Raw genomic sequence first — 21,822 nt, forward strand, 5'->3', positions numbered from 1 at the left:
GATTGTCTCGGAACATTCTCCATATCTTATATTCTATTCATAGCACAGTTCTAGTCCACCTGGGGACTCCAAATGTCTTAAACCTGCCAAGACCTCGTGGAGTCTCGATAAGATAAGCAGGTTCCCATGGCGACGGCATGATCCAGAAGACATCGTTCATCTTCCTTAAACATCTGGGGAGAAACTGTTCACGGGTCGAAAATGTCCTCCCCTCAGAAATACCCAGGTTCGCCAGCAAGTACCGCGCGTTTGCATCGCGGCCTCTTCAAAGATGGTCTTTGGCGTTGTAACTGCCCAGATCGGCCAGTTGCCGTCCGTCGCGAAACTAAGAAGGGACCAAACTTCGGCAAATGGTGTATGTCGAATCTTGCTTCCGGGGCTCTCGGGGATGGTGCTTGGAAAATATCTTTATAAAGTAATGACTGACATAAGAAATAGTTTGGACTTGCGCGCAGCCTCCACATGTCAGATGCAGCTTCTTCCTATGGGCAGATGACGCCACAATACGTGAGCAAGCAACCGTTCTTGCCAACTCGCGATCCGAACCCGACCCTACCTCGCTCACCCCACAACGGCGCACGCCAGGGCGTATGAATAACGGACTACTCACTCCACAGACCGAGCGCAGGTTCATCAATACCCCACAGCGCAACTTCAAGTCACCCCCCAAGACAGCTAAGGCCAGAATGATCTCCGAAGCGTCAGACAATTTTGGCTGGAACGATGACTCGGATGAGAATGATGAACTTTTCAACACACTTTCTTCCAGCCAGACAGAGAGTTTCATCTCGCAACCCAACTTCCATCCCGAATCCCCGTTCAAGACCCCCCGCACCTCTGCGGTGACCTCGCCCGGAAAGCGCAAATTGGCAGAAGTAGCAAATGATAATGCTTCCTTTGACCAGGCTGCGCCGGCGACGCCTTTTTCATCCCGCTCCTCTCGCACCGATACATTCCCTCCCTCGTCTGCGGAATTATGCATGACGCCCACTCCTAGCAAATACAACGATGTACTCTCCGCAGACTCGAGGTTCGATACTTCGGATCTTGCAAAGAGTCTACTCGATATTCTGGAGAAACATAGTGTTGTGTTGCCAAACAAAGCGCAGGACGAGGTGGTCTCGCTGCTTAATCGGCAGGAGTTGAAGACGCAAGGGATTATTCGTGGGCGGGATATGACGCGCCTGGCATTAAGGAAGAAGGATGGAGAGATTAAGAAGCTGCAAGACCGTGTTTCTAACCTGGAAGCTCAGAGGGAACTGGATCGTTCTCTTATTGAGGGGATGAAACCGTACTGAGGGGACAGCTTTGGAATTGGAGTGCACATCCGGCGGACATTACCAATGTTGATTTCAGGATGGAATGTGGATGTCTTAGCATACGTTTGGCTCAGCGCGGGCCGTCCATCTTATGAACTGTTACGAATATATGATTGTTTTGGATCTGTGATTATCGTGTTGTCGTCTCAACATCCTGGAAAGCAGGGAAAACCTGACCATGTTTTCATTAATAGGCCAAACCAGTATGCTCACTTGATAAAATATGATGGGGTTTATTAGTGGACTAAAAATTATTTGACCAAATGTTAGAGGTCCTTGGATATAAGATACTTTGGCGTAGGGGAGAGATACAGACAAATACTACATATTCGGTGAGCCATATCTCCCTATCTACTTGAGTATCCCTCAACTTAGTTATGGAAGATAACATCGACACCTATTAACACTTCTTGTGACACATTTTCTTCTATATTTCATTCACATATACTTCTCATGGAGGATATAGATCGAGATAAGGACGTCACGTGGTCGATAAGAAATAAATTATCGCGCCGCAATGCGCCTCGAGCTTCGAACAAGGAGACAATATTCAACAGCCCGAAATTAAACACTCTCTACCTCCAATGAAACCGACAGATGCAGCTTCCGAGCAGGCCACTCTTCACGAGAACCCCGCCATGTTCAGACCCCCTGTGAACCGTGCCATGCGCACACTCGACCGGTCATTTTTCCGGAGAAACGTGCCCCTCTCCGTCGCCAAGGTTTTTAAACAAAGCGATATTTCGAACGTGCGGAAGGATTTGGTCAAGAGCCACGACCTTCTGGTCTTGCCACGTATTAGCTCCATCCGTGAAGTGAAGGATCAAGATGGCAAGGTGTTGAAGGCCATGTTGTTGCGCGAAGACCTGAAGGTGGATGGTAGGTTCATTGGGCTTGGATCGGCCCTAAGATTGATGGATACATCGGTTCTAATAGAAGTTTATAGATAAGGCAACATGGTCGCCTACTATCAACGAGCTCGTAAATAAGGGAACGGTCGCATTGGGACCTTATGAACTGGTATTGGACTATGACCATTGGTCATACGGTATGCTTGCGATCATGTTTTCTCCTCAGCCAAGTATTCCACGCTAACATTCTCATAGCCGAGATCATCTCGTCAATTCTACCTGAGGACCTGATGGAAGAGATCCCTCAAGGCTTCACTCAAGTGGGGCATGTCTGTATGTTCGTCTGAGTCACTGGCTAAAACCGCAATACTGACGAAACAGTGCATTTAAATCTCCGCGCCCAATACTTGCCATATAAGCACATACTTGCCGAGGTTCTCAAGGACAAGAACCCGACCGTTCGCACCGTCATCAATAAGACCGAAGACGTCGGCTCACACAGCCAGTTCCGCACCTTCCCATTCGAACTGCTGACAGGCGAGAATGATCTTAACGTCGTCCAGCACGAGCAGGACTGTGAGTTCCGGTTCGACTATGCCCGTGTCTACTGGAACAGCCGCTTGGAGACCGAGCATCGCCGACTAGTCGAGAAGTTCGAGCCCGGCGAAATGGTCTGCGACGTAATGGCCGGCGTCGGCCCCTTCGCTGTGCCAGCGGGCCGAAAGAAGATCTTCGTCTGGGCCAACGATCTCAACCCGCATGGATTTGAAGTTATGCAAGACGCTATCCTCCGTAATAAGGTGAAGGACTTCGTTACCCCCTTTAACAAGGATGGTCGGGAGTTTATCCGTTCCTCGAGTCGGTTGTTGCTGAATGCGAAGCCTCTTACTGTCACTATCCAACCCAAAGTGGGCAGAGAGAAGCAGCGCAAGGTCGCGCAAGGCAAAGGGTCCCCGCTACCTCCGCCGAAGATATACACTCGTCCTACTATTGTCAACCACTATGTCATGAACCTACCTGCTACGGCCATTGAATTCCTCGACGCCTTCCCCGGGCTCTACGCTGGCGAGGAGCACATCTTTGCACCTAACACGGAGCAAAAACTGCCCATGATTCACGTTTACTGTTTCTCGGGACACTCAGATAACGAGGTCGATGATCACATCGATATCTGCGAGAGAATCTCTGAGCGTATTGGGCACAAGATCACTGTCGACGACTGTGTGGGCGGCAAGGGTAACCAGGAATTGGAACTCGCCATTCACAATGTGAGGCTGGTTAGTCCTAAGAAGCAGATGTTCTGTGCTAGCTTCCGCCTGCCGCGGGAGGTAGCTTTTCGGAAGGTATAGATTTGCTGTATAGCTGCATGTGAGGCGTTTGGGACTTGCTCCAAGGACAAAAGAATAAGACTCTGGTACTCTATGAGACAACATCTATATACTATCGCTAGTAATAAATAAGTATTAGCATCCCATATCGGATTTTATTGTTATACTTCCTGATAGAGTAGGCGGTAACAGAGTCACCGCCTTAAAATGCCGGGTGTGAAACTGCAGAGATCAACGTCGCGCTGAAGGAGGTCACCTCATCTTCTTTACAGCAGATACACGGCGTCGACGAAGTAGCTCTGGACAAGTTATTTTCACCAATACATTCGATTGAGAGTGACTAGGCTACATACCTGAAACTACGGAACATTGCCCCTCAGATTGCACAATGAGCGTCCCACTCCCCCCACCTACGCACCGCAAGCGCGCGCTGCCCCAAGGCGAGCTCGAAGCCGCCTCCACGCTCAAGCTGGGCGCTGATCAACACACGCACACACTCTCACTTTCGGAAGCACGACTCGTTATCCACAAGGTGTTGGAGAACAAGCGACGCGGGGGCAACAAATACGAAGAGCCGGAGTAAGAGCACCACAGACTACCCGGTGTCAAGGTCGAATACTTACCTGTGATGTTCTTTTTACAGGAACTTGACCAAGACGTTGGATTACTTGGACGTTTTTGCGCGGTTCAAGGATGAGGAGAACATCAAGGCAGTCGAACGCCTTTTGAACTCCCATACGGAACTGGAGATGTTCGAGCGGTCGCAGCTGGGTGAGTTTTTTATTTGCACTGCCCCTTCACCCATCGGCCAAGACCTCCGATTTAAGGCACATGCGCCTGCATAGTATTGGAAGGAAGATTTGATAATGGATTTACTGACTCGGGGTCTTCCTCTGCACAGGTAGTCTGTGCTGCGACAATGCTGAGGAGGCCAAGTCTCTCATCCCAAGTCTCCAGAACAAGATTTCCGACGGAGACTTGCAAGAATTGCTGGATGAGCTGACCAAGCTGCGCAACTTTACCGAGTAAATAAAATTCGCCACAAGCCGATCGCATTTTCGTCTCATTTTTAGGAGCATGGAGTTTTTTGAGGGCGTTATTTTTCTTTTTGCAGGATTTCCAAGTGAAGATCCTCGCATCGGATGTCAACTTTGGAACAGGCCATAGGTACAGATGGGGAGATTGATGATTCATAATAGAAACCTTCCCGGGCCAACCATCATTTCTTATTACCTACATACCTAGGTAGGTACCTACCTAAGTAAGTACCTAGGTAGGTAGGTAGGTACCTAGGGCAAGCAGTTTGGCCAAGTCCGTGCTCTTCCGTTTGCCACCGGGAATAGTAATTTAGCATGTGCCGGGGAACGTGTCCTTGACTCCGGGGTGTTCCACTCCGGGAGCATTTGAAGCTAAAACATCCTGATTTGGGAATGTATTACATATTAGATTGCACACAGCGGTCAAGAGAATAACAGCGAGTCAGGCACAGTGAACCCTAGAGGTGCATTAGCAGAGACATGCACAGGAGTACGTATGTATACTATTAGGCTCTTAGGCTTTTCCCTCCACATCCCATTTCACCCCACAGTTTATGATTGCAGAGTTTCTCGGGCGCTACTGCGACCTTTTAGTATGGGACAAGCTGTGATTGGTCGGGTGGAAAGCCGTTATCACTGGTTGCTGATTGGTCCGGGACAACTCTGACTCGACCAGTCAGAAAGCCGAGTCATGCAGGGAAGACCATCCCTGGGGAACGGGAGAAGGGAAAAAGGGGAGATTTAAATAGATTTAATATTTTAGATAGATTTCAAATCAGATCGGGCCATTCACAAGGTTCTTATTATCTAACTATTTGATCTATATCCCCCCTCTCTCTCTGTAAGAACTCCCGAGGTCGAGAAATTGATGACCTAAGGATATTCCAGTACGTAATGCAATGTCTGCGTTCAGAACCAATCAGCAAGGGACAGCTTATCTTTGACAATTAAAGTGTCATAATTGTCAGTCACTTGCTTAACTTGATGGGGGTTTTTGTTACGAGAGGAAAAAGCTGATCTTCTGGTACTCGGGAAACTAAATAATTTTTGGTTTTCAATGAGTTTATATTACCTATTAGATCGATCGATGTCATCATCTTCTTTCTTTTCTTTCTCTCTTCTCCTTCACTTGACTCAGGTAGTTATCTGTAGTAGGAATGACGGAGCGAACTATTCGGCATCTCATCCTGCTACAGTCACTTGCAGGCTCATCTCCCTGATATATATATACATCCCTTCTGTCGAATCACCGGTGCCGGCTTCGGATTATCGTGAATTTATTTCGGAGATAACCAACTTTTTTTTTCCCTTTCTGATAAGCGTATGTGTCTCTCTTATCACCATGATCTTATCCAATGACTGACTCTGTATATTTCAGAAAATAAGAGATCTTGAACTAGATCCCTAGATTGCGGAGTTATATCTCTGGAGTACACTCCGTGAAGACCCTATCAACATCTTCCTATCTCCGTCCCTATTTGCCCGATTGTCCTGCCTACAGGGCTAGTTCCGGTCCACATGGCTACTGTTATCACCATCCAGCCTTCGGGCTATTCCCAAACCCATTCCCCTGATCTCCGCCGAAAGACGGGCTCGACCCCAACGCTCTCTCCATCCCCCATCTCCATCAACTCGACCCTTCCCCGCGTACGGAATGGAGCTAGCTGTGACGCTTGTCTCCGCAGGAAGAGCAGGTGTGCCATGAACGAAATGGTCAATAAATGCTACTCATGCGATTTTCATCGCCAGGAGTGTACCTTCACCCTCACAGCCCAATCCGAGGTTCCATCCAAGAAGAGGAAATTGGACGAGGGCCTGGAGCCCACAGAAGGAATTAAGCGGTATGGGATCCCAACCGGCTGGGGATATACCTCAGCTTCGCATGTAGAGAGAAATCGTGCCCTAACAATACCCAGACCCTCTACAATCCAACCGGCGCAATCTATCCCGGAGACCGAGTCTCACCCGCTATCAGTGAACATGATTCGCCCCGGATTTTTTAATCAGACAACCCAGCATATTGGCATGACCACTGAGCTGGAGCCAACCTTACTAGAATATCTTCCACTGGACCAATACGACGAATGTACCGTCTCGAACTCACGTGTGCGGAGATGTGCCGACGACGGCACCTTCATGCGCGTCGTCGACACCGTGCCTGGCGGTGACTCACAGGCCCTATCACTCGATGTTATTGAGAGCATGGTCGCTCCCTACGGCTCAACACTGATCGAGAAGTTCTTCGACCATGTACACCCTTCGTTCCCAATTTTGATAGAGGAAGTTTTTCGCCAATCATACCGTGAGCGCCGCGGCCTCTCACCGCTACTACTCGCCGCAGTCTATGTCTTGACATTGAAATTCGTCGACGTCGGTGCCAACTCGCAAACTGCGCGCAAACCCGATGCCGCACGGCTAGAGGCTTCGGCCTTGAAGCTGCTGATGGATTCTCTGCAATTCCCCAGTGTGTCGACTATCCAAGCCGGGCTTTTGCTGACACAGAAGTCGACGCTAGCTACAGCATCATTAAATGGTCAGCTGGTCACGGCCGCTTTCGAGCTGGGCCTGCATCAGGACTGCACGAAATGGCGTATGGAGACGTGGGAGAAGGGTCTGCGGAAACGCCTCGCGTGGGCTTTGTATATGCAGGATAAATGGTCGTCGTTGGTGCATGGCCGACCCTCGCATATCTTCGCCTTCAACTGGACGGTCAAGGATCTCGTGGAGCAGGACTTCTCGGATGCCTTTGCCTCCGGCACTGACTCCTCGCACGATGAAACCGCCGTTGGCCACGGCCCTCTTCTTTTCTGCCACATGGTCGCACTAACAACCATCCTCTCCGACATCCTCGACCGTTTCTACACACTGCACGCCATCGAAGAGTTCTCCGCCGCCGGAAACCAGCGCACACGCATGATCTTAGAAAAGGCCAAACCCGCCCAAATCCGGCTTAAAGACTGGTTCTCCTCCCTCCCGCCATCTCTCAAGATGGAGACCTCAACCGGCGAACTCGTCGAAACAATAACAGACGAGCACGCCCGCAACGGCGCCCTCCACCTCGCCTACTTCGCCACCGAAATAACCCTCCACCGCTGCATCGTCCGCTCCCTCCTCGCCGAAGGCACAGACCAGTACCTCGCGCACATCTGCCGCTCCGCCGCAAAGACCCGCCTGATCTCCGCAATGGACTTTGTCAACCGCCTCCGCCCTGCCCACCTCCGCTCTTTCTGGCCCGCCTCCGCGCGCACTAACTTCTCCCTTATCGGCTCATTCGGCATGCTCCTTCGCATCACCGCCCCGACAAGCGAAGAGGCAGACTTCTACCGCGTCCGGCTGTGTGAATACCGCTGGACACTAGGCGTCAGCCACAAGAACGCCGAATTCATGGGCTTTGCCCTGCAAAGCCTTGATAATGCCACCGCGCTACACAAGCACGTCCCCGCGAAGCCGGGGATCGAAGAGCTTATGGCGTCAACTAACAAGAACGCGCCACCACGCATGCCGACTACGGCGCTTGGCTCTTACGATGAGGCTATGATGGATGCCGGCACGGCGGCCTCGAGCTCGGTTATGTCGGGTCTTGCGTCGCCAGCTACCTCTGTTAGTGATATGGAGGATGGGGAAGCCTCTATGGCGCCCCTGTGATCACCTCCACCTCCTTTCCATCTCTTCTCGTCATCTTAGCTTCATATATTTTCTCGACTCCGCCTCAACCTCGCATCTACCTCATTTCTATCCTTTCCACTCTGACGTCTTCTCACGACTCCCTTTCTGCTCCGGCGTTTTCTCGGGAATTTGCTGTTGATTTTCTGGAAGCGCTTGATTTATTTGATATTACTACCCCATGTCCCCGAGTACGCTTACAGCAGTGGACTGCAACCTGTTACCTTTGTGAAGGAATTACCCTTTGGAATATCTGGATTGGACCGGATTACGCTTCATGCATACCTTTTGGTTTTCCCTTTGACCGACGTTATAGACAGGAATTATGTGTATAGATTGCATAATGAATTATGATTTTATTCTTTTGATTATGGTGGCCGTATGTATCAAAGGACGACAGCGTAGTAGATGTTGGTTTCAACTTCGAAATTGGATAGTCTCCTGAATAAATAGGTTGTCCAAGTCAGGCGGCGGTGCAGCGATCAACCCACGGTGAATGCACCTCAGTGTCTTCGTCTGTGGAGGACACGGAGAGCGCCGTCCAGAACACATGCTTCATTAACTCGAATCGTGCTCTATGATGGACGAAAAACTTAAAAGGCCTAGAGCGCACAACCGAGAATGGAGGACAAGCGGCGTCTGATGGGGAGCAGATCCATGGTCGCTCGGACTGTAACGATTCCAATTAGCTAAACAAGACATTAACTGGGCTCCAGAGACCGGTATGTTATGTCTTCACTATTAGGGTCATTCTGCTGGCTGAACGAGTACACCAGAGACGCTATTCGATTGCCCTGGCTCAATGCCCGTACCGTCACCAGGCAGCCATGTCGATTCGGCGACAAGCGTCCTTACACACCGGTCAACTCAAGAGGGTGGGTTGGAGTTTTTTTGCCTCAAAGTGGAGTGGCATTCCTACTCTGAGTTGAGACGGCATGTTCCGCAGCTGCTCACTCACGATGTCCATCATGCTAGCTTCCAAAATAGTCCCAGAGTAAGTAAACGACGGGCCGTCCCGGAAGTGTCCCGAATGTCAAAGCATCCAAAGAGGGCTAGGGGGCAGTAGGTCAGGTCACGTTGTGTCTCGTCGCCATTTCTGTATGGCTAGCTCGAGATATTCAACTTGACTGTCTTATAAATTTGGATCCAAGCTTTATGAAATGGCAAGTTCCTCGACACATGCAGCTATTGGCCAATACGAAGTCGCTTCCGCCCGTGTACCTCGGCCCCGGACGAGTGCTGCTCTCGTAACCTCGTTCGCTTTTTCATCGGCCGGCTATCCAATTGGGAACGATGAAAGTCAATGATCAACACCCGCTCTAGCTCGGCGTTCCACAGCATATTATCCGGCCGAAGGTCCTGGTGTAAGACCCCAAGTGAGCGAATCTTCTTCTGTGATCGCGAGATTTCATGCCTAACCGACTCAACATCCTCCAACTTGTGGATGGGTTCACCGCCCCAACCCATCAGGAGCATATGGCGGATCTGGCCAGCCCCGTGCAGGAAGTAGATCATGGCCAGGTCGATTGTGCCGAGAAAGACCGGGACGGCTCGCCCTTGGGCTCGCCAGAGGATACGATAAATGTCCGCCTCTCGCTTGACCTCGTTCCACAGGTAAGATGTCGTTCCTTTCCCGACGACTGTATACCCATACGCAGTGCACGTGATTTTGAAGGGCGCTCCCGATGCTCCACAGCCTCCCATGGGGGTGCAGTCGCGGTCGAGGTTTTGATCCAGTTGTTGCTTAATTAGCCGAATCAGGCCGCTGGCGTCAATCAAGTGTTGCTTGCTGATGCTACCCTGTCGATGGAGCTCGACATTCGGGCAGCAGTCATCCAGCGTGCCTCCTCGCTGCAGGCCCAGCAGACATCGCTGGGTACAAAATCGAGCATTGTGTTGGTACCGGCCGTATCCATTCGGCTGGGTCCCCGTCTGACGGGCCGATCGCTGCACCGATGGAGACAATGGAGACGATGTGACCTGGCTGAAGCCACGCTTCCGCCCGCCGGGAGCGGAATCTGTATCAGAGTCTGGAGAATCATCTCGGTCCATGGTATTCGGCGCACACTGGGCTCGAGACCGGGTCGGTATTGGACGTCGTTGCGTTGGAGATTCCACCGGAGAGGACGATGGGAGGTACTCGGAGACCGTCCGTCCGGAACTCACCGAGGGACTATACTCGGAGCTCGGTGGGTTTTGCCGCAATTCTCTTTCCGGGATTTGGGAGCGGGTGTGATCGAGACTCGTCGCCCAGACCGGCAGCTTCTTCGATGCCTCATTTCGCCAGGTCTGGTCGCGAATTGGAGCAGCAAAACTCATCAAACACAAACACAACACCCGCGCGATGGCCGTCAGTGGCTGATCAAAGCTCTGGTCGTCATCCAGATCGATCTCCATGTTCGGCTCACACAGGTGGTAGTACAACGTGCCCGGGTCATCGTAAGGGACACGTAACAGAACCAATGCCAATCCGTTCGTCAGATATGAGTACTCGAGACCTTCCTGGATCATGACATGGTACTCTTGAGTTATAGCCGAGCCGGTCAGCCAGGATGCATTATACGCCAATTTCGCGGATTCCTCCGTGGGAATGGAATTCGGCCGGACCACCTCTTCCCAAAAGTTCATCTCTCGCAAGCCGGCGCGCAGATTCTCGACAGACAGCTTATGGGGCGGCTTATACTCGACTGTGGTAAGAAGCGTATTTCTCTCACCATCAATGCGGCGTATGCAGAATTGGTCTGGTCTAGAACGCCGGCGCGCCGAGGGTTCAGCCGGTAGGGACGGGTCGACCTCAGTCGGATCGAGGGCGTTGGCATGGTTATCGAAGTGGACGCCATCGCTCAGGCCAAACTCCTCTCGAGCAGCCGGTATCTTGGAGAGCTGTGCGATAATGTCGCGAACATAATTTTCTACCCCGAATCGTTCATAGCCTTCTAGGTCCTGTTCGCTACTTGTTGCCCTTTTGTTGAATTCTTCCCCAAAGCCCTCTAGCACTACGCGCGATAGGAAAAGCTGCGCTGTAGCCTCAGCTGGAGCGAGGTACGTGCAAACAGAGCGGTAAATCTCCTGTTGCCTGGCGGCACAATCTTCCCAATGCCGAAGCCGCCACGGACAGGATTTCCCGGTCGGCGCGGGTATTTTCCCAGTCGTAGAGCGAGACGGGGTTGCAACTCGTAGCTGCAGCGAGAAAAGGGAGTGGCACAGGCGAAGGAGCTCGAGGAAGGTCGTTGGACGTGTTCGTTCTCGTCCTTGGTCCCGCTCTTCCTCTGCCTTTCTTTTCTCCTCTTCTGCCCGCCTCCGTTCTTCCTCTGCCCTCAAATAAAGCGCCTTATAATCTGGAGAGCTGGAACTATCCATCTTGATCCATCTTGATAAGTCGTGAACGTGCACAGAATCGACGCGGGTTAGTGCGACAAGAACCTAGAACAAGCGGGACGTCAACGAATAGGATCGGCTGGAGAAGTCTGACTTGGAGTCGGCAAAGAGTCAATATGAGGGAAGTTAAGAGACTGTTCGTACAGCATCAACTAGTTTGTAAAGGCGGAATCTTCCAGGGCATTTGTTTAGACGGGGGACGAAGGAAAGGTGATAAACCGGGGGAAAGGGCTGATAAGCGCTTACCCATCACGTGATATAGCATTGATCCATCAACGCCAACCTTCAATAGGTCCTGCAACCCATAAAATCATCAATCGATATATAGGGGGATGAATGTTGGCACAGTCGTTTGGCTGCTGGCACAAGACATCAAATTCAGAGTCTCTGGATATTCTTTCAGTCGTCTTTTACGATATCTTTGCCGGAATATCGTGATAGATGGACGTCTAAAACATCTATAAATATCCATGGATTGTTTCAATGATTGCCTCACAGAGGTTTAGGAAGATGCGCCTCATCCAGCCCTACCGACATGCCCATTCTTCCTTCCTTTCACTTAACTCCCACTTATTTCTCAATATTACTCGTATCACCATTCCAAGGTCCTTCCTACGTTTACTTCCTCACAACTATCTTGAAGGTGATAGGAATGTCCTCTTTCACTAGGAAGGAAGAGTCCTAAAGGACCACTTCTCACAGGTTCTACCGGAGAGTGCATCTCATCTAAGGTATCTGAATCCGGAGATGATGAATCGGACATGTGAGGATTTAAATTACACTGGAAATCAGACAAGATGGCCACGATCCCGGAGCCATAACTGATAAATTGAACGATCTGGGCCTATATCTAATTGTCTTTGTTACTTATCCGTTCGCCGGTTGGCTAAATGATAGGACTTCACGCGTTCTGCCTCCTGCGTCCACTGTAAGCTCTGGGAACAGAACCACCGAGTCCCAGTATTCGTCTGTTTCGCCATTAGCTGGCCCCCACGGCCAATGCAGTGCGCACCTCAATTGTCCCATTCCAGTACTCGTCTGTCTCCCCTCGCTTGTCCCCGACAACCTCTGGCCCTGGTGGAATGCGATACTCGCCTTCCCAGGCCCAGGCATCTTGGTCACTGTCAGAGGCTTTCGATGGATCCTCTGGGTCTCTGCTTTCCTGGTCGTTGCCTACTTTATCGTATGCTCAATTGTTTCAAGTGTGAGATGTTCTCCCGTATCCAAGTCATGAGATACAAGCCAGCCAGGCAACTGCATCGACAAAGTGGCATTCTTCCGGAATGGGGTGGGGAACATGCTCCCCGATTTCTTGGTACTCTGCCTCCCATTTCCAATTGCCTGGCGAGTGAACACAACCCGACAAAAATGTATTCTAACAGGAATCTTCCTACTTGGTACCAGTGTCTGCATCGTCTCAGTTCTCCGCAGCGTCGGTTTCGAGTCAGCAGTCCTTAATGATCCTACTTATACCAGTATTGTTCCGGTAACTTGGTCCTCGGTTGACTAATCTGTTGAGATAATGTGTGCCTGTCTTCCAACGCTTCGACCTCTCTTCTGGCGTCTCTTCCCCATCAAGGACATCCTCAGATAGAACCAGCTCTGCTCCTGATTCCCAGAGTCAGTCTTTACGATCTATCCGGATATCGCATGTAAATGAAGAAAGCAGTATTACTGGGTTTGTTCCATCGTCTTCGCGGCAACAGCACAAGCCTCGTTCTTCGAAGAAACCCCTCCGTGTACTGGCTCAGTGACCGGCATTCAAGTCAGATGCTTTTCAGCCTATGGAGTGCACAACATAGAACCTTTCTCTTTCACGACCAAAATTCTGAGCCATATTGCCTGCTGAAGTGATGCAAGAATGACAAGATGGCCGTGGTTGATAGTGTTGTCGATGCCAGCAGTTTCCCATTTCTACCGCCAGGTCATCCTCAATATATTGTGTATGCATTTGCTGAGAAGATTGCGGGTGAGATATTAGGCATTGTTGAATGAAACTCAGTGTTGGTGAGATAGTGACTCGAGCTGACCCAAACACTGAGAGCCTATATCTATTCGATGACGTCCCTACACTATTGCAATAGTAAGACCTTCTGAAAAAGATTTCAATAGATATAGAATACAATGCATACAGAGAACAGCCCAAATCGATCTATCTGTACAATATGCCACAAAGATATCAATGCATGGCGGCAAGACAATTACCAACAGTCCGAAGATCAGACAATATCTCGACTACTGTCAATACCTCGAACCACAGCCGAATCATGATTCGACATCACAATTTCGCCTCAAAAAGCTTCACCCAAACACCGAACAACCCAATTATGACCGGGGTTCAATTACTGAGCTGTCCGCTGATTCTTCCACGACCACCGCACCTTCCGCCAACAACTCATCCGGCGTCTTCACCCGCACATCCATAACACGCATAATCGTATAGCGGTGCTTGCTCTTGGCCTGCTTAACGTGCCTTTGTCTCCGCTTCGTCTTCTCCTTGATGCGTAGCGGCTCCGAGTCCACACCCGTCACACGAACCCGGCACTCGTAGATACGCTCGTCGATAGTCGGCGAGCCCTTCATTGTGAAGTCGCGGGATCCAAGCGCCGAAGCACGGTTGAATCGTAGAATGTCACCTGCCTTAACCTTGGGCATGAGGAAGGGCAACCGAATGTGATCACCTTCTGTCAAGAGGTATGGTCGTGCGTGCAGTTGAGCAACGACGTAGTGCGGCTTCTGGCCGACAAGGTGGGGGAGCTGTGACATGAGGGATTTCGTCACTTTGAGAGGGGAGTTGAAGGTCGGGGCAACGGGTTGTTTGGCAATGGGAACGTGTGCGCGTGTTTGGGGTGTCATGGTGTTTTCGTCGAAAGTGGAGGTCTTGACGTTCTTCGGTTGGGTGTCTTGCGCCCGGGGAGTGGCGCTGAGAGGTGATTCGGGGTGACTGGATGTCGATTGGCTCTGAGGTTGTTGCGAATTCATCAAAGATGCACTTTGGTGAAGGCATGCTCGTTGCTGCAGGGGAGCTGCGGATGAGATTGTAGACGGCGCAGTCCAGCGCAGTTCGGAGGCAAGGCTCCGGAGAGCAGATCGTGAGAACATGTTGACTGGCCGCTTGCCAATGCTCAATGATCGAGAGTGGAAGTGGTCCGCGGTGGTTGATATTCGAGATAGAAGAGCGGCTTCCCCGTAACTAGAGAAATTCACTACTTGCGCAAATGGCCGCTTTGTCACCCGTAGTATCACGTGATGGTTTATATCTTTCTTGGGGATGTAGATTTGTAGCAAGAAGAGTAGTAAGTTTTTAATGTGAGCCTCATACTATTGTAATCTAAAGGTATCCATCCAATTCTTTACCATTCTGGAGCATTCATTTCTTCTTCTAATCTGTACAAGCTGAGGAACTCGAGAATCGACCTGACCGATAAGCAACATCACGTGCCTCGCTATCTTTTCCCGCATCACAACTTTTTCGGTCTCGATTAGATCTTCAAGGCAAGAATCTCATCACCCATTCACCTCGTGTTGTTCATTCGTCGTTCATCATGGTAAGCTCTCAATGATTTCCTGGTCTCTCAATGTCCAATTTCATCAATTTACTAACTTTTCTTCCACCTACAGCCTCAGAACGAGTTCGTCTCTCCCCGCCAGCCACCGCCCTATCCCCAACTGACATTTTCCCAGGTATATCGAGCGCTGGCAGAAGCAGCATGGCAAGCGCCTCGATCACGAGGAGCGCACACGCAAGCGCCAGGCTCGTGAGGGACACAAGGCGTCGCACGATGCCCAGAACCTGCGTGGTCTGCGGGCCAAGCTGTACCAGCAGAACCGCCACAAGGAGAAGATTCAAATGAAGAAGCGTATCAAGGCCCAGGAGGAGAAGAACGTCAAGTCTGCCGCACCCGACGAGCCTTCCAAGACTCCTCTGCCCCAGTACCTGCTCGACCGCTCGCAGGAGACCAACGCCAAGGCTCTCTCCAGTGCTATCAAGAACAAGCGTAATGAGAAGGCTGCTAAGTTTGCTGTGCCCCTGCCTAAGGTCAAGGGTATTAGCGAGGAGGAGATGTTCAAGGTTATCAACACTGGAAAGAAGACCCACAAGAAGGCCTGGAAGCGTATGATCACCAAGCCTACTTTCGTTGGTAACGACTTCACCCGTCGTCCCGTCAAGTACGAGCGGTTCATTCGTCCCATGGGTCTGCGTTACAAGAAGTGTAATGTCACACAGTATGTTTTATCCCCCGGGAGAATGCCCGCCCTTCGGTTTATATTGGTTGGATATGGTATACTAACTTTTTGTTCAGTCCCGAGCTGGCTGTCACTGTGCAACTCCCTATTCTGTCCGTCAAGAAGAACCCCCAGAACCCTCTCTATACCCAGCTGGGTGTCTTGACCAAGGGAACAATCATTGAGGTCAACGTCTCCGAGTTGGGTCTTGTTACCACTTCCGGTAAGGTTGTCTGGGGTAAATGGGCCCAGGTGACCAACACCCCTGAGAACGACGGCTGTGTTAATGCGTAAGTTGCTTCGACTATTCCTATTGCTTATTTCATATCTTAAACTAACCCGCAACAGTGTCCTCCTTGTCTAAATTGACCACCAAGCACTTCCTCTACATTCCCGGCAGGCACCCGCCGGTCTTCGATACCTCCATGCTCAGGCAGTTCTATATTTCCCTTTCTTGATACATACGGTCTATCAAGACTGTTCTATTCTTGGGCGGTGTTAATGGCGCAATGTCAAGTCCATTGATTTCAAACGAAAAGTATTCCGCATGTTTGGCTGAATGGACATAGCTAGTTTTTAGATAGTCAGGCATTTATCAGCTATGATTTTATGAAGACAACCAGCATCTCCACTGTAAAAGATCATGACTTCGAAGTGGCTCACAGGATAAGAAACACGCAGTATCCAAGTAATGAAGATAGACAAAGGTTGTCAATTAGACGTCTTAACCAAATGGGGAGTTATTGATCTAAGGACGCTGATACTCAAACAGCATCCATGCGGATGCAAGAGAAAAGATGAAAAGGCTGATGAAATCATATACAGGAATGAAAATCCACACGCTGCGCTGAAACCGAGATTCGTCAAAGAATACCCTCCAGAAGGCAACATGGTTGGGTCGGACAAACACCCCGAAGGATGATGCAAAGAAAAGAAGAGACAATGCAAAGAAACACAGACAGTCAGATAATCCCGCAAATTAACCAAGCAGACCAAGACAAAAAAGAAAATTAACACTTCCAACACCAGTCATTAAGTCGTTCTAACCAAAAAGGAAAATGAGAAATGCCGATAGGCCAGTCAAGACAAAGGAAATAAAGTAAAAGGAGTGCCTGGGTGTTGTCATGGGTTTTCTTCTTCGAGAGCTGCTTTTATTTTTGCAAAGAAGCCTGCAGGCCATGCAGCCAGCTCCTCTTCTCGGGGTACACCGCGGGCCTTGCAGTGGTTGACGACGTTGGCTAGAATACGGCCAAGCATATCCTGGGTGACTGGGACAGCACCCTCAAGCTGGGCATCGGGATGCAAGAAGGGATCGCGCGGGCCAAGCATCTCCTCAATGGTTGGTCGGAGAGTTTGGTCACGCTGCAGACAGCGCTTGAGAGTCCGAACAAGTCCAGGGGGCACTGGGACGCCACCGACGCCGAAGGCCGGGAATTCGATTTGTACACGGGGGTTGGGGATGGCCATGATGCGTTCGTAATATTTGGCGATCTTGGCGAATGGTGGTTGTCCGTAGACCATCTTGTACAGAATACAACCTAAACTCCAGACATCGCTGGGTTTCCCTAGTTTCATAACTTTCCCGACACTGGAAGGCAGACCAAGGGACACGTTGGAATCGACCAATGCTTCAGGGGACATGTAATTCGGTGTGCCGACTTGCTGTTCACGGTGAACGTTGACCGTATTATCTTGGATCGCATTTGCGATTCCAAAGTCGATGAGCTTCAGCCGGCCTTGTACCATGAGGAAGTTGGCGGGTTTTAAATCCGAGTGGACGATGTTGTGCTCGTGGACAGCTTGAACACATTCAAGCATCTCCTTCCAATAAAATCGGGTAAAGTTGATATCGAAAACAGCATCTTCGGCGTTCAAACGGAATGTGAGAATCTTTTCAAGATCAGACTCTCCAATCTCCATAAGCACACTAAGAGCATGTTTGTCATTGTTCAGCTCCCAGTCAAACAAGCGCACCACACGGTCCACGTTCTCCAACCTTTTCAATAAGTCGATTTCACCCTTGTATCCAGTCAAAGTCACTGGATCGACATCTTCAATATTGACCCGCTTGAGAGCGAATATCTTGTAGTTCTCTGCCATCACTCGATAGACACGCGAGCTGCCGCCTCTACCAATGCAATCGAGTCGAGTGAAATGCTTGCCGTTAATCGAAACTTGGCTTTTCTTTTTTCGTGATTGTGATGTCGACGCGCCTCCTGTGGAAGTAGCAGTCTCAAGAACTGACATCTTCGGAGGAGGGGGAGCGGCCCTATGAGGGGTGTTGCTGCTCCGTGTGGCAAGTATCTTCCGTGCAGAGTTGGTTGCTGGAGTCTCCACGACATCTTTCTTCTCGGTATCGTAAACAACATTATACTTATCGGGTTTGTCCAGCACATTCAAGCCTTGGGGCCTTGCGCGCCGGAAGGTTGGCGGTGGTTCATTCTCTTGGTCCCGGACCGATGGCAAAGCCGGTATTGAAGGAACTTTGAATACGGGTTGTGGTTGTTCCTTCGAGGATTTGTCGGACATTTCTGATGAAGCGGGAGTGGACTTTGAGCCGTATGATTTTGGCGAAGATGACCTAGAAAACGGTCCTTCAACCTCAGCGGGGCGCAGAGGATATTCTCGTCGATTGGATTGACGAGAAAGAGGCGGGCTTGGGTCCGCCCATGACACCTTGGGTGACGAAGGTTTCGCTGGATTGCGATGCCCATATTCGGCATTCTCCTCCTCTCCTTCGACGTCCTCCCGGACGCCGTCAGCCGAAAGATATTGGTGGTTCTCCTCGTTACTCTCTTCGCTCTGGCGTCGTAGCACACCCCTCCGGGCTGGACCGTTTAAGAAAGTCCCAGCCAGTCGACCAACCCGCTTCACACGCAGCGAACTGTGTGGAGCGTTTTCTTCGCCGCCGCGACCCCGCAATGCGGAAGAAAAACCATATCGTAACGCTGGATCATCGTCATATTGCGACTTCCGATCACTATCCGAGCGCTCCGCACTGCTATACTCTTCGCCCGAATTGCGTTCCGACGAGCGCTTTCCTGAAGGCGAGACGGATGCCGGGGATCGCGTGTTGCTGCGCGAAACATTGATGCGAACACTCCGTTGGCGTGGGGCGGGAGTGATAAAATCATTGGGGTGGCTGTGGTGTTCTGGTTCTGCGCTCTGACTATTCGATAGTGGGGAGCTTTCGCGTGAGAATCGAGAACCCGACGAGATGGCCCCTATACGAACGACTCTTGGAGCCGGGCTACCGTTAGACGAGTCGTGTGGGGACGAATTCCGAGGTGAGTGGCTTTGCTCTCTTGATGTTGCAATTCGAGGTTCGTGCGATATGTGTGCCTTTTGCAAATGAGGCGAAGAACCTAATCCATCTCCATGCAACAATGCTTTTACAGAAGCGCTGAATTTAGGTTCGGGTACCTCTTCGTCGGAGCTGTCGCCGGAGTAATGTTTGGGCAGAGCCTGTGTTGATGGAGATACCCGTCTGGAACCCGAACGTGAAACCGCGGATCGGGACATCGGTCGGGCTGGCTGTCGGTACAGCTCGTTGTATGCTGGGAGGGAATTCGGGGACGCCATAGCGATAATACCTACATTGAAGTCGTTGATCAATGTGGCCCCTCCAAAGTTGTCGATTGTTTTGTTGATCTTGGAGAAAGCCCAGCCTCCAGGTTTCGTCGCGGGCGCGCTATATAGTCACGTGTTTGCTGTTGCTATGGCGACGTCTACACCACAACATGCCAGAGGAGATTAAGAAACTTGATTCTTGACTTGGAAATAAATTACAGGGGATAAAAAAGTCGATACAAGACTAGTCTTCCGATACTCCAGTTTGCTCGTGATAGTGCTCTGGCAAAGCCCTGGAGTGTTCCAGCATCTTAGGTAATTCCAAGGCCGCACCTGGGCAGTCCCTTATACCCGATATGGAATCGGATAACCTCCACTTATACTACTTAGTTATGTTGTCCTGGTTATACATCTATAGACTACAGACTAAAAGCAATGCTGACGTATCGTTCAATCTTGGGAATATATTCCTGTATGGATTTATATTTCTATTCAGTTTCAGGTGCTACCATCAATCTAAATGACCATCACTACATACCTTCCACTACATATTCAGTATGGTTCATATATTCCTAACAGAATCCGAGGCTAAAACTAAACCTGAATATTCCAAATATAGACCATCGATTCCCCACTTGGTACTGGGCTATTATAGTAGCCCTGGGGGGAAATCACACCAAAGTATGGCTTTGAGGAGTCTGAAGTATAAGGCCATATAACCATAGAGAATGCAATTGCTATCTATGGATATGTTCTGAGTCTTTACGGCCTTGGTAGTGCAATTAGAAATTTAAATTATAACTGGGTGGCTATAAAATTTCAAAGAAAACGTACACATGTATATACTACAAGCGCTTAGGGCATGCACATACATACTTCAGGAGATTTGATAGATACAACCACCTTACCATATAATTTTATTCCCTCATCTTATTTTCAAATAGAGATGTAATAGTAAAAAGAAAAATAATTCATATACGGGTATAAATCTACAGATTAACCTCGCAGAATTTATATGTACTGACGTAGGCCGCGCTGCCCAGGTGGACGACCTCGCATATACAAGGCGGCGAAGCAGCTACGGCACCCGCGAGCGACCACAAGTGCAGTTCGACACCGCGGAATTTACTTATCTCGCGTTTGCTCATCATGGTCTCTTTTTACCCTCACCTCACTCGCTCGCAAAAATGGCGTCTAGCGTGGATGCAAAGTTGATTAGGCAGACTAAGTTTCCTCCTGAGTTCAATAAGAAAGTGGACATGACGAAGGTCAATGTTGAGGTCATGAAGAAGTAGGTGACTTTCCTCCGGGGTCTTGCGATATCTCCGGTTTACTGACATTGCTTTTTCTCCCACCTATTGCAGATGGATAGCCAGCCAAATCTCCAAGATATTGGGGAACGAGGACGATGTCGTCATCGAGCTCTGTTTTGCACATCTTGAGGGATCACGCTTCGTAAGTTGACTGTCGGATATTTAGCGACACTACTTTGCTAACATCGGTTTCTGGTTCTAGCCCGATATCAAGCATCTCCAAATCCAACTCACCGGATTCCTGGACAAAGATACCCCCAAGTTCTGCCAAGAGCTCTGGTCGTTGTGTCTAAGCGGTCAGGAAAATCCACAGGGCGTCCCGAAGGAGCTCCTAGAGGCCAAGAAGCTCGAGCTCATACAAGAGAAGGTGATTGTAAGCCGGCCTCGACCTTGGATTGTTTGCTAATAATACTACAATTTAGCTCGAAGCTGAGAAAGCTAGTGAAGCACTTCGACGCCAACGGGAACAAGACCAAACCCGCGAACGAGAGCTGGATGATGTGAGACGCCGCGAGCGATCAGACCGCGGACGTGGGGGAAGAGGCGGTGACCGCGGTGACCGCGGTGGCCGTGGAGGTCGGGGACGAGACTTCAACAGAAGATATTCGCCTCCCCGAGACCGAGACCGCAGCCGAGACCGCTTCCGCGAACCTGCATCTCGACGTGACTTTGACTCCTACGTACCAGCTGGCAATCGTCGCGGCCGCCGTTCATCTAGATCTCCACGCGGCACCCGTTCTCCATCCCGATCCCCAAATCCATCGTCACCACCTCGCCGAAACCGCGATGAACCACGCCACAGACGACGCGAACGTCGCTCCCGTTCCCCAAGCAACCCAGTATCTCCCGAGCGACGCAGCCGCGGAGGAGCGAGAAGGCGAAGCAGTCCGGATTACGGTGATCGTGTTAAACAAAGACCCATCTCCCGCAGCCGTTCCCCGCGCTCACGTTCCCCCAGAGGATACCGCCGCCGACAAAGCTCCGTCCCCCGCAGTGTGTCTCGCTCGCGATCCCGCCGCTCATCTGCACGCTATGCCCGCCGCGACTCTCGCCGCTTGAGCCGCAGCCGCAGTCGAAGCCCTGGCCGTACCGGTACACGCGATCGTGGTGAGAACCGTCGCCGCCGCAGCCCCAGC

The 21,822-nt window shown here is 50.5% G+C and overlaps 10 protein-coding genes across 10 annotated transcripts; 7 read left to right on the plus strand and 3 right to left on the minus strand.

The window, feature by feature from the left end:
- Positions 1–201: 201 nt before the first annotated feature.
- On the plus strand, positions 202–1,298 carry N7489_002681 (uncharacterized protein; the record flags this gene model as incomplete). The annotated part of the gene is made up of 2 exons (XM_056708436.1): positions 202–355; positions 439–1,298. The coding sequence occupies 2 exons, from the start codon at positions 202–204 to the stop codon at positions 1,296–1,298; spliced, it is 1,014 nt and encodes a 337-aa protein (XP_056572738.1).
- A 605-nt stretch (positions 1,299–1,903) lies between these two features.
- Positions 1,904–3,519, plus strand: trm5 (tRNA (guanine) methyltransferase; the record flags this gene model as incomplete). Its single annotated transcript, XM_056708437.1, has 4 exons — positions 1,904–2,198; positions 2,266–2,367; positions 2,426–2,503; positions 2,552–3,519. 4 exons carry the CDS (start codon positions 1,904–1,906, stop codon positions 3,517–3,519), a joined length of 1,443 nt encoding a protein of 480 aa, XP_056572739.1.
- A 367-nt stretch (positions 3,520–3,886) lies between these two features.
- On the plus strand, positions 3,887–4,527 carry N7489_002683 (DNA-directed RNA polymerase II subunit RPB4; the record flags this gene model as incomplete). The annotated part of the gene is made up of 3 exons (XM_056708438.1): positions 3,887–4,077; positions 4,142–4,269; positions 4,400–4,527. 3 exons carry the CDS (start codon positions 3,887–3,889, stop codon positions 4,525–4,527), a joined length of 447 nt encoding a protein of 148 aa, XP_056572740.1.
- Positions 4,528–6,053: 1,526 nt separating this feature from the next.
- N7489_002684 (putative C6 transcription factor (OTam)) lies at positions 6,054–8,180 on the plus strand (the record flags this gene model as incomplete). The annotated part of the gene is made up of 1 exon (XM_056708439.1): positions 6,054–8,180. One exon carries the CDS (start codon positions 6,054–6,056, stop codon positions 8,178–8,180), a length of 2,127 nt encoding a protein of 708 aa, XP_056572741.1.
- A 1,203-nt stretch (positions 8,181–9,383) lies between these two features.
- Positions 9,384–11,558, minus strand: N7489_002685 (uncharacterized protein; the record flags this gene model as incomplete). The annotated part of the gene is made up of 1 exon (XM_056708440.1): positions 9,384–11,558. One exon carries the CDS (start codon positions 11,556–11,558, stop codon positions 9,384–9,386), a length of 2,175 nt encoding a protein of 724 aa, XP_056572742.1.
- A 1,051-nt stretch (positions 11,559–12,609) lies between these two features.
- N7489_002686 (uncharacterized protein) lies at positions 12,610–13,330 on the plus strand (the record flags this gene model as incomplete). The annotated part of the gene is made up of 3 exons (XM_056708441.1): positions 12,610–12,759; positions 12,780–13,008; positions 13,167–13,330. Coding segments are annotated over 3 exons (543 nt in total), but the record flags the coding sequence as incomplete, so codon positions are not given.
- Positions 13,331–13,901: 571 nt separating this feature from the next.
- N7489_002687 (mitochondrial 54S ribosomal protein bL21m) lies at positions 13,902–14,678 on the minus strand (the record flags this gene model as incomplete). Its single annotated transcript, XM_056708442.1, has 1 exon — positions 13,902–14,678. One exon carries the CDS (start codon positions 14,676–14,678, stop codon positions 13,902–13,904), a length of 777 nt encoding a protein of 258 aa, XP_056572744.1.
- A 583-nt stretch (positions 14,679–15,261) lies between these two features.
- On the plus strand, positions 15,262–16,173 carry N7489_002688 (rRNA-processing protein NSA2; the record flags this gene model as incomplete). Its single annotated transcript, XM_056708443.1, has 3 exons — positions 15,262–15,803; positions 15,881–16,093; positions 16,152–16,173. Coding segments are annotated over 3 exons (771 nt in total), but the record flags the coding sequence as incomplete, so codon positions are not given.
- Positions 16,174–16,925: 752 nt separating this feature from the next.
- N7489_002689 (serine/threonine/tyrosine protein kinase MPS1) lies at positions 16,926–19,385 on the minus strand (the record flags this gene model as incomplete). The annotated part of the gene is made up of 1 exon (XM_056708444.1): positions 16,926–19,385. The coding sequence occupies one exon, from the start codon at positions 19,383–19,385 to the stop codon at positions 16,926–16,928; it is 2,460 nt and encodes an 819-aa protein (XP_056572746.1).
- A 1,175-nt stretch (positions 19,386–20,560) lies between these two features.
- N7489_002690 (PWI domain-containing protein) lies at positions 20,561–21,745 on the plus strand (the record flags this gene model as incomplete). The annotated part of the gene is made up of 5 exons (XM_056708445.1): positions 20,561–20,664; positions 20,738–20,828; positions 20,889–21,059; positions 21,109–21,186; positions 21,230–21,745. The coding sequence occupies 5 exons, from the start codon at positions 20,561–20,563 to the stop codon at positions 21,743–21,745; spliced, it is 960 nt and encodes a 319-aa protein (XP_056572747.1).
- Positions 21,746–21,822: the final 77 nt, after the last annotated feature.

This window comes from Penicillium chrysogenum (assembly GCF_028827035.1).
Source record: "Penicillium chrysogenum strain IBT 35668 chromosome Unknown utg000001l_segment0_segment0, whole genome shotgun sequence".
NCBI lineage: Eukaryota > Fungi > Ascomycota > Eurotiomycetes > Eurotiales > Aspergillaceae > Penicillium > Penicillium chrysogenum.